General features: G+C 37.6%; 1 protein-coding gene across 4 annotated transcripts in view; it reads right to left on the bottom strand.

Moving 5' to 3' along the window:
* Positions 1-265: 265 nt before the first annotated feature.
* The window catches only part of Bclaf1 (BCL2 associated transcription factor 1), a 40,093-nt gene continuing 25,605 nt past the window's right edge, over positions 266-14,753 (bottom strand). For 3 of the 4 annotated variants that reach the window (XM_045158096.1, XM_045158098.1, XM_045158097.1), the window contains exons 9-13: positions 14,576-14,751; positions 13,181-13,361; positions 11,827-11,973; positions 2,846-3,058; positions 266-2,706 (exon numbers count right to left, since the gene is read on the bottom strand). In XM_045158096.1, the coding sequence (XP_045014031.1) occupies positions 2,701-2,706; positions 2,846-3,058; positions 11,827-11,973; positions 13,181-13,361; positions 14,576-14,751 (723 nt within the window). In that variant the 3' untranslated portion in view covers positions 266-2,700. Of the gene's footprint in view, positions 2,707-2,845; positions 3,059-11,826; positions 11,974-13,180; positions 13,362-14,279; positions 14,443-14,575; positions 14,752-14,753 lie in introns of those variants that run through there. The other variant, XR_006638895.1, reaches the window with a different exon arrangement.

Here is a 14,753-nt window from a genome sequence, read left to right as displayed (position 1 = left end):
CGCTCATGTCCACATGCAGCAAATAAATTCCTAAAAATAAATAGAAACTCCTGATTCCTGCCAGGGCTGATAGCTACAACTCCAGCATTAGGGGTATAAGAGAAAACAAGACAGGTTTGAAGAATTTTTGAAAATATTTATCAAACCACATCAAATTTACTGACAGATGAGTTATGTTTCAAAGTCTAGAAAAAGGCCACACAGAAATCAGCACGGTAGAATACACAAAGAATCATCTCAAAATCAGGTAAACGAACAACAGTTATTACCACTTATGACATTTTATTGGCATATGACAATTTACAAGAGTCCCTGTTGTATTGTACATCACACTGAGTAAGAATCGTTTAGCCATCTACATTCATTCTTATTGGGTAGTATTTTTTTTCTCAAATTGTAATTGAATTGCCAACACTTGATTTTAACTCTGACAAAAGGGAACAACAGCAATTCCTTGAAGTAGAGTGCAACTGGAAAAAAAAATGCTTCTTATATGAAAATTCCTAGGATGTTGAAGAGCACACACCTAACTGAGTCATGGCCTTCTTAAGCGGCTTTGTTACTTTTTCAAGATATATCCTTTGGTTCATTTCTACTTCTTTCATCTGGGCAAACTGGGGTTGATCAGAGTAATGTCCTGGTACCTGTAGTCTAGCAAACTTAACAGGAGGACCATTCTGTTTTTTAAACATTTCATTTAGTATGAAATTAAATGTCAGTTTCCAAAAAAAAAAAAAAAAAAAAAACGCAGATTTTTATGTTTGGCTCTGAAAACGATAAAAGCACAATGATGTTCTACTGCAGAATTCTCACAACCCTCCTAATGTACTAAACAGTACTAGTACTACTTTGCCTTCAATAAAAGTAACTGAAGGTTACATCCCATCAGCACATAAAACTACCATCTGCCAACTCCATAAGCGATTTCTCATCAAATCCCCCTTAGAAAAACTACACATAAAACTCACTGAGATTCAGAGTCCAAGCAAAAGGTCTTAAAATTTAAAAAGCTACATATGTTTACATGTAATAATGAGAATCAAATTCTGGGTTGGAGGAGCCAATCCATATTGCATTTACATTTAAGTATCATTCTGACCAGGATTGTGAGTTATGTCCAAACAAATGCAATATACCCGCTTTGGCAGGAATTTCCTCTGACTCAAATTAACTTCAGAAAGAAATAATGAGAGAAAGCACACAATAATGAGTAAGAATCTTAGGAAAAACATTTGGTGTGTTAACTTTGGTTTTAGTTTTGTTTTGTTGACAGTATCTCTTACCAAATGTCCCTGGCTGTAATTACGGCGCACAATGCACTGCAAATCAACAACATGTGTGGAAGAACCACACATTCAAGAGCTTCAACAATTTACATTAATAGGATAAGTATTTTCTCCTTTAAAATGAAAAAAACACAATTCAGTTGCTGAATTACATGCAATGTGGCTAGTTTAACGTGTAGAAACCAGACTTAACACTAAGTTTACTATTTTATTCTTTTAAGGGGTATTAAACATAACAAGCAAAGAAAGATTATCTACTTAAACAGAACCCTTGAAAGAAATAGGTCATTTTACAAAAGTCAACAGTGGGGGGGGGGGGCACTTAAATCAATGCTGTAAGTTTCCTGCCAAATTTTTTTCCTGGTGACACTACAGAAAACAAGCTACTTAAAATACAATTGGACAGTAGTATATGCTATGTATCTGTTCCTCCTCCTGGCTAAACTACAAACTAATCTACAGCTGTTCAAAAGCCCCCAAAAATATAAGCAATCAAATCTGGTCCCAAATGCATCCAATTATTTTACAATATAATCCTCCTGCAGAAACAGGATCACATAATTTTGCACTGCTTGGGTTGTTTTAATACTTAAATCTGGTTATGTGGAACTAGAATCATTATTTACAGTGTTAATAGAAAACCAGTTTCATTCTCTCAAATAGCTGATATCTAAGACCATGACTCAATCTAACAAGAATGGAAAACAAATACTCAATTTTGAACCCAAATAAGAAAGGTTCCTAAAAATGTTTGGTAGGCCATTGCTTGCTTTCAGTAAAAATATCATGTTCTCAATCCTTTAAACCTAATTTTAAATAGTCTGTACTTTTTAGCACTTGGCAATGCTACTGTCCTTAATATTTGCTGATGTGTAAAACTAACTTAAGTTTACCAAAGTAACAACTTTGTGAAATACTTCAAAATTAGTCACCCTACAATGTAGTGTTCAAATTAAGGAACATACTAAACAGATGCAAACCAGTTAAGATAATTAGTGTGGTAGGTATAAATTTCTGTTCAAGGATTTGTGTGTACAGCTAACGTTTACTTCAGAATAAAACACTAACAAACAGGGAGGAAGAGAATCAGAACTTTCACAGAGCTGTTCTTGACCATATTATAGACAAAGCAGAAATACAATGCATGTAACAAAAAGAGTATAAGGATTTTTAAAAGTTATGATAGTTACAAATATGGTACGTAACAATTTTCTATTTTATTTCAGTACAATTGTCAACATACAGTCTACTATTTTTTCAAGATATTTGAAGACTTAAAACAAAATTTCTATAGACTACTTGCAAACAGTAAAATTTAAGTAAAATGCTTACATTCTTATTTGAAAATGAAACAAAAATCAGGTTAAAAAAATGGTGAATGCCAAGTTCTGCTCTCTGCTGCACTCTTCACTTACTACTCCTAAAAAAGAAAAGGAAACAAAGATTAAGAAAGATGTGAACAGTAAAAATCAACCACAATGTTTCTTAAAGTTAACTTGCCCACCCACCAAACCCATACTAAATAAAATCTGTCAAAATCGCAAAGTGAAAATTTCTACCTTTTCTTCTTTGCGTCTGTCCTTCTTTTCTTCATTATTCTCCATAGTCTCTTCTTCATCTTCAACAATCCCATCCCCTTGGTATTTGTCATGAGTCCACTTTGGACTGCTACCTGATTTTTTGAAATTAAAGCGTCCTCGGCCACGCTGGAAAGTACCACGACCTCTTCCTCTCTTGGCCCAATAATCCACACCATCATCTCTGTCATCATGCTAAAGAAGGGTTAAAAGAAAAGTCAATGAAATGGCTTTCTGATAAAAATGATCACTTCTCTAATCATAAATCATGAAATTGATCATATGAACACTGGGCACATGCTCTAAAACACAATAAAATCAACATTTTTCAGCAAAGACATTCTATTGTCAATGAAGAATTGCATCTTATTACTTAGTGATGATGCAAGCAATGCTTGCCCACACAACTGCTTAAAGAATTCCAACAGCAACTTACTGATTTTCAGAACTGTGACTTTTCTAACTTGTTATAAAACACTGCAGGTAATCAGATTAATTAAAAAATTCCCCTCAATCATAAAGATGTGGCAAAAAAAACCACAGAACATTATATTAAAATTGATATAATGAATTATTCCTTGAACATAAGACAGATTTTAAAATCCTACATTAAGATTTAAAATCTGTCAACACAATTTTAAGTCTTCTAGGCAAAGGAGTTTCAATGACAAATTATGATGACATCCCTAGGACAATATATGTCAGCTATTTTCTTTTTCATCAATCTAAGGTACTGTAGCTATCACATTCCAAGCTGAACTTTTCATTAACTACATTGAAAAAGGTACTTAAATTACAAATTGCTCAGGCTAGAGAGATGGCTTATCAGTTAAGGCACTTGCTTGCAAAGTCTAACCACCTAGGTTCAATTCCCCGGTACCCAAGTAAAGCCAAATACAAAGAGATGCATTCATTTGGAGTTTGTCTACAATGGCTAGAGGCCCTGGCGCACACGTTCTGTCTCTCTCCTATCTCTGTGTTTGCAAATAAGTTTAAAAAAATTACAAATTGCTCTATTAAGCAAATCAATCTACAATTTTGTAGATGAGTATCATATTCCAAAAGTCTCTTACTAATTTAACTCCAAATCTGCCAACTATAAACTGGGAAATAAGACAATACCCCTTTATAAGGAAAATGGCATAATTAAAACAATTGTGCAGCCTATGAACTACTGATACCAACTACCAAGTCAGTAAAACTTTTATGTCATATAGTTTTCAAAACACAGAAAATGCCTTTGTTTATAACCATTTAATGAAGATCAACCACTTGCATAGCTTAAAACTTAAAAATGTTAGTTTGAAAGTACACTTTTCAAATACTATTAATAACCAATTTTTCAGAGCCTCATTTTGTCTATCATATTTACATAGCATTCATTCCATGGATTTGTAGAAAGACAAACATCAGAGTATAGACATGTTTTGAAGTCTCTGTATGGGCGTGTATGTTCATGTATGTGTGTTCAGCACAGGTCAAATAACGCATCTTATTTAGGTACCACCTTGGTTGGTTGGTTGGTTGGTTTTGGTTTTTTCCGAGGTAGGATTTCATTCTAACCCAGGCTGACCTGGAATTCGCACTGTAGTCTGAAGCTGGCTTCAAGCTCAAACTTCTGCCTCCTAATTGTCCCAAGAGTCAAGCTCTCTCACTGGCCCGAAACTTGCCAAGTAGGCTAAAGTGGATCTCCAGAAAGCCCAGGATGGATTTCATGCTGTAAAAGCACACGTCACTAACACCCAGCTTTTGGTTAACTTGTGTACTAGGATCAAACCCAGGGCCCTCATGCTTGCAAGGCAAGCAATTTACAAACTGAGCTATTTTTTCATGGCTTTAAGTCTTAACAGAAATCGAACTTATCTTCCCATTTTATAATAAAGGGAAACATTGAGGGAATATAGAACTGAAAAAGTACCTGCGCCAGTGTCTGACAAACAAGTACTTATTTCTATAGTACTTCCTATAGGTAAGACATGGGACACTGTTCTGAGCATATGTATTTACTCATCTAATCTTCACAACTGCTCAAATACTGTTATTATCTGTTCTTTTACCATAAAAGCATACATATGGAAATTAAAATCCTCTGAACATTACCCATGGCTGTCCTGGGAGCAGTAAATAATTAACCACACCAAGCAGCTGAGAGTTAGTAGAAATGAAAGGCTGTGGAACGGCTGGATGCCAATGTTAAAGTACTATTACTTTCAAACTCATGATTATCTGAAGACTTAGGTAAAGGAAACAGCAACTTAGATGAGACTTAAGTTGTGTCTCTCAGAGGGTGTCCTCATATGAACTAAGTGAAATTTTGGGTGCTAAAGATACTCTATCTTCACATTCTTCTGGTCCAAGATTTCAATCTCGTAATTTTAATTAAATTATCTACAGATAAGAAACCAGAAGTAGATATTCATACACAACTAAACTGTGTTAACAACAGTCCATATAGAACACAAAGATCTCCAAGTTTACACATGCATACATGCCTGGAATCCCAGCATTCAGGAATCAAGCCGTCTGCAGGAGGATCTCTAGTTCAAGACCAGCCTGTTTACATAGATCCTATGTCACCCACCCTGTGGTGGTTTGATTCAGGTGCCCACCATAAACTTAGGTGTTCTGAATGCTAGGTTCCCAGCTGATGGAGATTTGGGAATTAATGCCTCCTGGAGGGAGTATATTGTCAGGGGCAGGCTTATGGGTGTTATAGCCAGTTTCCCCCTTGCCAGTGTTTGGCACACTCTCCTGTTGCTATGTCCACCTTATGTTGGCCAGGAGGTGATGTCCACCCTCTGCTCATGCCATCATTTTCCCTGCCATCATGGAGCTTCCCCCTCAAGCCTATAAGCCAAAATAAACCTCTTTTTTCCCACAAGCTGCTCTGTTGGGTGATTTCTATCAGCAATATGATCCTGACTGCAACACACCCCAACCCCCATTAATTTTAATAATCAAGTATCAAGGATTTCAAAACAGCAAGTTTCAGAGCCCAGTCGAAATCCTGACTCTTCATCCTCCCCCACACCAAGCCATTCCTTACAAGGGTATAATCATTTATTCTTCCTCTGAAAACTAACAACTCACCAACTTTGTTTATTTTCCCACTTGTCCCAACTGTTTATTCTTCACTCAGGTTCTACTTAAAAACAATTCTTTCCTGGAACTTTTACTACTGATTACCATCCCCTTGCATGAACCCAAATTTTGAAATGAGTTTTAGAAAAGAATCCAACAAAACGCTACTATAACTCTGTTTTGAAAGATGAAGTCTGGGCTGGAGAGATGGCTTAGCGGTTAAGTGCTTGCCTGTGAAACCTAAGGACCCCGGTTCGAGGCTCGGTTCCCCAGGTCCCACGTAGCCAGATGCACAAGGGGGCGCACGCGTCTGGAGTTCGTTTGCAGTGGCTGTAAGCCCTGGCTCGCCCATTCTCTCCCCCCCCTCTATCTGTCTTTCTCTCTGTCACTCTCAAAATAAATAAAAGATGAACAAAGTATTTTTAAAAAAATACCGTCTGCTTAGATATATAGGCAGCTTCCCTTGGGAAAAAAAAAGAAAGAAAGAAAGATGAAGTCTATAGTACTTTTAGAACTCTGGCTTGGCACCCTGGGCATGAACTCTAATACAAACCTCATTTTAAGCAATAAAAACAGAATAATAGCCTGGCATGGTGGTGCGCACCTTTAATCCCAGCACTCAGGAGGCAGAGGTAGGAGGACCACTGTGAGTTCAAAGCCACCCTGAGACTACAGAGTGAATTCCAAGTCAGCCTGAGCTAGAGTGAGACCCTACCTTGGAAAAAATAAAATAAAAAAAAATAACCCCACCTCAAAAGGATTTTATCAATCATTTAGAATACCATTCACTTTACTGTACCTAGTAGTAAATGAAACAATGTTTTGTTTTGTTTTTTAAATTTATTTTATTTGAGAGCGACAGACACACAGAGAAAGACAGATAGAGGGAGAGAGAGAGAGAGAATGGGCGCGCCAGGGCTTCCAGCCTCTACAAACGAACTCCAGACGCGTGCGCCCCTTGTGCATCTGGCTAACATGGGACCTGGGAAACCGAGCCTCGAACCGGGGTCCTTAGGCTTCACAGGCAAGCGCTTAACCACTAAGCCATCTCTCCAGCCCTTGTTTTGTTTTTGTGACAGGCTCTCACACAATAGTTCAGAGGTTGGCCTTAAACTTATGACAGTCCTCCTGGCTCTGGCCTCCACAAGCTGGAGTTACAGGCATTGAACTACCATATTCAGCTTTAATGTTAGTATTAATATTTAACTGTGGCAAAATTTTCTACGTTTGATTACTCTAAAGACACTAAGAAAATATGTAGGTTATTTTAAATTTACTATTTGCAAGCAGGGAGAGGGGGAAATCAAAGAGGAGGGGCACACCAGGACCTCTTGCCACTGCAAATAAACTTCAGATGCAGGCACCCCTTTGTGCATCTGGCTTTACATGAGTACTGGCCATTTAAGCCTGGAACCTTCAGACTTGTATACAAGTGCCTTAACTGCTACGTCTTCTCCCCAGCCCTGAAAATACATAGTTTTAAACCTTGTTTCTTCTGAACTGTTCTTTTTACATGGGTACTGGGTGACCAAAATTAAGCAGTCTTGTAAGCCACACATGCACAAGCATGTTTTCTCACACTCACATCTCACCAGCCCTGACTTGATACTTTCACTCGCATTTCTTCTATCCTAAGCACTGTCTTAAAAAAAAAAACAAAAAATCACAGCACCTTTATGTAAGATGCAAATACTTCAAATTAAGACGTAAAAACCAATGTTGTGGGTTCATAGAGGTCACTCAGTGGTAAGGGTGCTTGCTTGTAAAAGCATGATGGCCAGGTTCAATTTCCCAGCACCCACATAAAGCCAGATGCACAAAGTGGCACCTAGATCTAGGGTTTTCTGGCAGGAGGCCATGGCAAGCCCATGCTGTCTCATTGTTTCTCAAATAAAATTGGAGGAAAAAAAAAATGTGTTACCACTTGTTCTTAGGAACCTAAGTAATTCTGGGAATTATTTATATGGAGAATTTGTTTGCTAATTTCAGCTGGTAATTTAAGTAACCATCAGTTTGTGATACAAATGAGAACAAAGCTGTTTTTCTTTATTTACTGTATTTGAGAGATTGAGGCAGATAAGAGAATGGGCACGTTAGGGCCTTCGGCTGCTATGAGCAAACTCCAGACTCATGCACCACCTTCTGCATCTGGCTTATGTGGGTACTGGGGAATCAAACCTGGCTCCTTTAGCTTTGCAGGCAAGCCGCTAAGCAACCTCTCCAGGCCAAGTTTGTAAACTATAATATCGAATAGCAAAGCATTGCTGCTACTTAAGTAGCTAAATTCTTAGAAACATACTCATGAATAAAACTAGTTATAAACCAACCTAAAATAATTATGTCTCAATTTAAGATAAAATCCGGTATCAAATTCTGAAAGTAAAATAAAAGGTCTGGTCTAAATCATGTTTATGGTCAAACCCAATGGAACTGCCCTGTAATCAATCCCAGGAACTGGAAGGTGGATCAAGGTGCTCAAGGTCGTCCTCCACCTTTGTCTCCTGAGTGCTGAAATTAAAGGCATGTGCCACCATACCTGGCCTGAGACTGTCTTAAAAACATAACCAAGATGGGGCTTGGTGGCACACGCCTTTAGTCCCAGCACTCAGGAGGCAAAGGTAGGAGGATCACCATGAGTTCAAGGCCACCCTGAGACTATAATGAATTCCAGGTTAGCCTGAGCTAGAGTGAGACCCTACCTCAAAAAAAAAAAAAAAAAAAAAAAAAAACAGGCATGGTGGTGCATGCCTTTAATCCCAGCACTTGGGAGGCAGAGTTAGGAGGATCACTTTATTTCAAGGACAGCCTGGGCAAGGGTGAGACCCTACTTCAAAGGAGGAAAAAAAATACACACAATCAATGGATCAATAAAGCTTTTAGAATTGTTAAAGGTGGTAAACAATTACTATTACTATCCACTGTTACCTCTAATCTTTTAACCTTTTGACCTTCATTCTTAGCCTTACTGGCCTACATTTTTACCACTTTCTCAAACAGCTTTTGAAATGCAAGTCTTTTGATCTCTTATGTTCTATGTAATTTGATCACCATGTACACAACCTATAGATGGTTCCTAGCCTTTAAATCAGCATTAACAATTCTTGTCTCTTGGATATGTGTTCTTCATTTCTCCTAGTCATTTAAATTTTCCCCTTAAAGGGGCATCTTCCTTCCAGATTCCCAATCTTAGCATTCTTCAAACAAAATCCCATTAAGTGGCTGGCAAGATGGCAGCTAAGGCAGTTGCCTGCAAAGCCAGAGGACCCAAGTTTGACTCCCTAGGACCCACATAAGCCAGATGCAGAAGGTGACGCATGCATCTGGAATTCGTTTGTAGTGGCTAGAGGCCCGGGCATGTCCATTCTCTCTATCTGCTTCACACACTCTAATAAATAAAATAAAATAAATTATGTAAGATATATATGTCCCCCCAAAAATTTGATACTTTCTAATTTTTTCCCAATTGTAGCCCCTGAGCTTCAGCATGCTCTTAAAATTTCTAAGTAGTCTAAAAGCCTAAGCTCCACCTGAACCTTAAATTTATTACTGAAGTATTGTGGCCTTCCAGGATGGTTCCAGATTTTCCTCAATTTTCCAAATGTATGTCTACAAACCACCCAATCATCTTGAGTTCTTTATGTCAAAGCCATTTCATGTCTTGTACTATCATAGCACAGCTGCTTATCTTTAAGATACAAGCCAAATTCCTCTTCAAAAAAAAGTCTATCCAGCCGGGCGTGGTGGCGCACGCCTTTAATCCCAGCACTCCCAGCACTCGGGAAGCAGAGGTAGGAGGATCACCATGAATTCAAGGCCACCCTGAGAATACAGAGTGAATTCCAGGTCAGCCTGGACTAGTGAGACTCTACCTCGAAAAACAAGAACAAACAAACAAACAAAAAAAGCCTATGCCAACTTAACTTCCTAACAAACTTTCATCATATGCCCCTAGAAAGTTAATTAGGTTTTGAAACCCAGCACTGTAATCATCTCATAGTATCTTTCCACACCTAGTACTAAAACATAATAATAGTAGTCTGTTTAATTTCAAATTATTTGTAATCTTTGTTACATAATTATATTTTTTACAATCAAGATTTTTAACAGAAAGAAAAGTTTATTTAGTATTCTGTGAGAGGCAGTGGGATTGGCAATAACAGAATTGCCAGCCTAATTATAGTTGCTCAAGTCAGACAGTAGATAGACCTTTTATACACAACAGATGAAACATCTTACTCTATCCATATTGTCAACTCATGCAAGCATAACTTCTCAGCAGAGAAATAAATTTAATTACAATAGGTATCATTCTATAACTGTTACATCCTTGGTAATTATTAAGATGGCAGGAGACATATAAAAATCTGTTTTTGAAAAAGTACACTGACCATTTTCCTAACAGATTTCCTTCAGAATATGGCTTTTCCATTTAATTAAGCAGATTTGTTAGGAACATTTCAAGTTTAATCCTTCTTAACCCAGTATTGTTTAAGTCAAAACAAAAGTACTTCTGGTATATTTTGGTATTTAGGGTCATCTGCCTCTATAATAAGGCTATACAATCTTAACTGCAAACACCAAAATATGTTCATCCTGTCTAGATAGCATTCAGGGCTCACTACCTCCCATGTTTATCCTGAGAAAGCTATTAGAATGGGGGGGGGGGGGGGAAGTGCTGGAGAGATGGTTTGGTGTTTAAGGCTTTTGCCTACAAAGCCAGAGAACCTAGGTTCAATTCCCCAGCAACCAAATAAGCCAGATGCACAAGGTAGTTCATGCAACTCAAGTTCGTTTGCATCGACAAGAGACCCTGGTGTGCCCATCCTCTCTCAAATAAACAAACGAATGAATGAATGAATGAATGAATGAATGAATGAAAGCTACTTGAATGTTGCCAGGTGTGGTGGCTTTTAATCCCAGCACTCGGGAGGCAGAGATAGGAGGATTGTAGTGAGATCCAGGCCACCCTGAGAAGGCAGAGAATTCCAGGTCAGCCTGAGCAACAGAGACCTTGATAAACCAAAAAAAAAAAAAAAGAAAAAAGAAGTCGTCTACTGGAATGGAATGAGCATCTCTACCTTAATGTAGCAAAAATCAACATAGTTAGCAATTACTTTTGTTTGCTTTTTTGAGGTAGGGTCTCACTCTGGTCCAGGCTGACCTGGAATTCACTATGTAGTCTCATGATGGCCTTGAACTCATGGCAATCTTCCTACCTCTGTCTCCCGAGAGCTGCGATTAAAGGCATGCGCCATCACTCTCGGCTTTAAAAATTGTATTTTGAGACAGGTTCTCACTATGTAGCTGGAGAGATGGTTTAGCAGTTAAGGCCTGCGAAGTCTCCGGACCCACGTTCAATGCCCCAGTACCCAGGTGAGACACATGTACAAGGTGCCACATGCATCTGGAGCTCATCTGCCATTGCTAGAGGCCCTTGTGCTCCTATTCTCTGTAACTCCCTCTTATCTCGCACACTCTAATAATAAAATAAAACCTAATTTCGTTTTACTTCAAAGCAATTAGACAGCTCTGCTCAGACCCTTTTTACAAGTACAAAGGTTATTTGTCTTTCACTTAAATAGCTGATGAAACTCAAAGAGAAGATTTCTGCATTTATTGTTGCTGTATGGACAGATGTTCTCTGAATGGAGTTATCAAATCAGGTATTTTTTTAGTTTACCCTGATCATTCCACAAATGATACTAATAAAAGTGCAAAAAGAACTAAAGGGACCTCAAAGAATGTAAAAGAATATTTCTGAAAATGTTATCCCAAGTTACAGTGAACTCTTCTTGTAATAGTGGATATCTGCTTTCTGATGTAGTCACCTGGTGTGCTTTGAAAATTAATGCAAACCAAATAAACAGATTTCTAACACCCACCAAGAAGTACTTCTTGCTCTTTGGGGTATATTCTGGATCCCATTCCTCTTCCTTCGGTCTCTTTTGAAAAGTAGTATTTGAGTTGTTTGGACCAGTATTTGTCCCAGCAAAAACTCCTCTGGCTCTTCCTCTGCCTCTAATTCGAAACTGATTAACATTAACAAAGTGGTTTAATAGCACAATCAAAAGTATTTAGTTACATGCAAACTCTTAACTTTTAGTGCAGTAACAATATATATACATATATGTCCTAATTTCCTACCTAAACCTCAACCTTACAGTCACTGTGGAGTCAATGGTCATTAATACTAGTAGCAAAAAAATTCTGCCTACCAGAAGTTGAGTAAGGTTAAGAAAAACAATCAAAAAGGAAGACCACAAAACATAGCCTGAACTAACATTCTTAAGTAATGAACATTTCTCCCCTTTTACTAGCTCCAACTTACATAATTTCTTTGAATTATCATTGAGCCACGTGTCCAAAATATAACCCCATCAGAAAAATAACTTGTTTCCTATAATGACCCAACTAGATATAGCTCAAGGGAAGAAATTATTTCAGAAATCAGAGCAAGAAAATATATGACACTAAAATCTATCATTACAACTTTATAGAAATTTGGGGAAGATGTATGATGTATGCTATACATAATAAAAAAGAAACGTGTATAATTTCTATGACTGATACCCATATAAGCAAGAGCTTAAAATAAGAAAAAAAGTAACAGCTATAACACAGGTGAACAAATAAGTTTTAATGTTTCAAGACAGGTTTTTAAAAATCTAATGGTTAAACATTGCTTAATCAGTAAATTTCTTTTGACGTTTTCTTTTAAGGCAAGGTCTCACTCTATCCCAGGCTGACCTGGAACTCACTCTGTAGTCCAGGCTAGATCTGAAGCGATTCCTCTACCTCAGCCTCCCGAGTGCTGGGATTATAGGCGTGAGCCACCACACCCGGCTTCTTGTGACTTTGATTCTATGTATAGTTACTGATCTTAAGGCAAGAAAAGTATCTAAGTTATACATATACTTCAAGATCTCAAAAATAGTAATCCTTAATGAAGCCCATCCTTCAAATGGCATTGTATTTCTCAAGACTAACTGTGACTTCAGAATAGTCACTGCACAATCTCTTGGTACACTATGGGGCTGGAGAGATGGCTTAGCAGTTAGGCACTTGCCTGCAAAGCCAAAGGACCCACATAAAGCCAGATGCAAAAAGTGGCACATGAGCCTGGAGTTCGTTTGCCGTGGCTGGAGGAGAGACCATTGGGGGGCCCCCACAACATAAATAAAAATAATTTTAAACAAAAAGACAGTACCTCAAATGTTATAACCAACTACTACTTACAAAAGTTCCTCGTGGTCTGCTAACTCCTGCAAATCCCGAGTATTCTTTCAGTTCATGGTGAGTTTTAAACTCTTCTTCTCGTTCCTTCTTACTCTCCTTTTCTTCTCGAGAACTGGGAGAAGAAGGTGATGCTGAAGATGATGATGATCGAGAATGATCTTGTTCTCTACTTTTATGTTTGCTGAAAAATAAAGAGTGCTATTTTTAAAAAGATTTTTAAAAACTTTCAGACAATCTTATAAGAGGGATGTTTTCAAGTCATAAACAACTACCCCTTTAGAATTATTATATAAGTAACTTGAACGTTGAGCTCTGACAAGGTTTATACTTCCCATTCTTCTTCAGTGATGGTTTTACATAACTAACAAACATGCTACAGCCTGCCTGCCAGTTACAAAATGGTGGTCTACCAATTTCAAGAATAAGGCTCAGTCTTTCATTATTTTAAGTTAACTTATAGTATCTGTTACTTTAATAAAAGGAAAGGAAGAGCAAGAAAAAGAATGGTTTTATTTGTTTCTGTGGGATTTGGATTTTTTTTTTTTTTTTTTGGTGGTTGTTCTGTGGCACTGGGGATTGAACCCAAGCTGCCTGGGACATGTTAGGTAAACATTCCAGCACTTAGCTATAGCCCTAGCCCCCAAAAGAATGTTCTTAAGGACAACTTGAAAAATGAATTGCAGTTTATACACCCTGAGTGACAACAGTTCATATGGTATGAGCCGTAACACCATTATAGAAATAAAAAGCATGACATTACAAATACCAGTCATAAATTTAAAAGCACAAGTAAAATTCACCATTTACCTAATAAACAGCAAGAAAACAATTGTCTATAATACTTTGTATTCCTATATTATCAATTTTTCATGACTCTAATGTAACACCCGAATAAGTCATACCTGCATTTAACTCTTACCACTGCTAACAGTATCCATGGAAACATTTTGAAAGACTAATGCACATTCCTATTTCTATTCCTTCCTCCCCCCAATTGCTCCCATGTTAAACCACTAGATAATCAGTTTAAAATTCTTGTACTCTGGGTGTTATGAGTTGAAAAAGTGCGGAATCAAGCATAACGAACCAAAGTTCTTACACAAACTGTTTCTAGAAATGCACTGCATTGAAGTCCAACCTCCTGATGTAGCCTGGATAATAGGACACATTAATTTGTCATTTTTTTTTTCAGTGTTAGCTTGCTATTCCAAAGTTTTTGTCCTCATCCACCATAAGCCGTGTAAAAGACAATTACATTTTTGCTGTAAAACAAATAATTTTAATTGTTTAAATTTAAACATTTGATTACATAGTCAAAATTGAAAGCAATTAAGCTGACAATTATTAAAGGCTAATTAGAAGCTAAGACCTAACTTGGACAATTTGAACAATTACCTGTCATCTTTGTAAGATTTGTATTCCTTGTAATCTTTTGGAGTTTTTTCTTGCTTTCTTGAGCCACTGGATTCCCTGGAGCCCTTGGAATCCCCCCGTTCTTTACTTCTTTCTTTTCGACGGCGATCAATGTCATGCCGAAGATCAGCAGAATCACACCTTAATTTTTTATCTCCCT

The sequence above is a fragment of the Jaculus jaculus genome, chromosome 9, assembly GCF_020740685.1.
Source record: "Jaculus jaculus isolate mJacJac1 chromosome 9, mJacJac1.mat.Y.cur, whole genome shotgun sequence".
Lineage (NCBI taxonomy): Eukaryota > Metazoa > Chordata > Mammalia > Rodentia > Dipodidae > Jaculus > Jaculus jaculus.
Note: the sequence above shows the minus strand (reverse complement) of the source record. Positions and strands in the feature narration are given on the sequence as shown.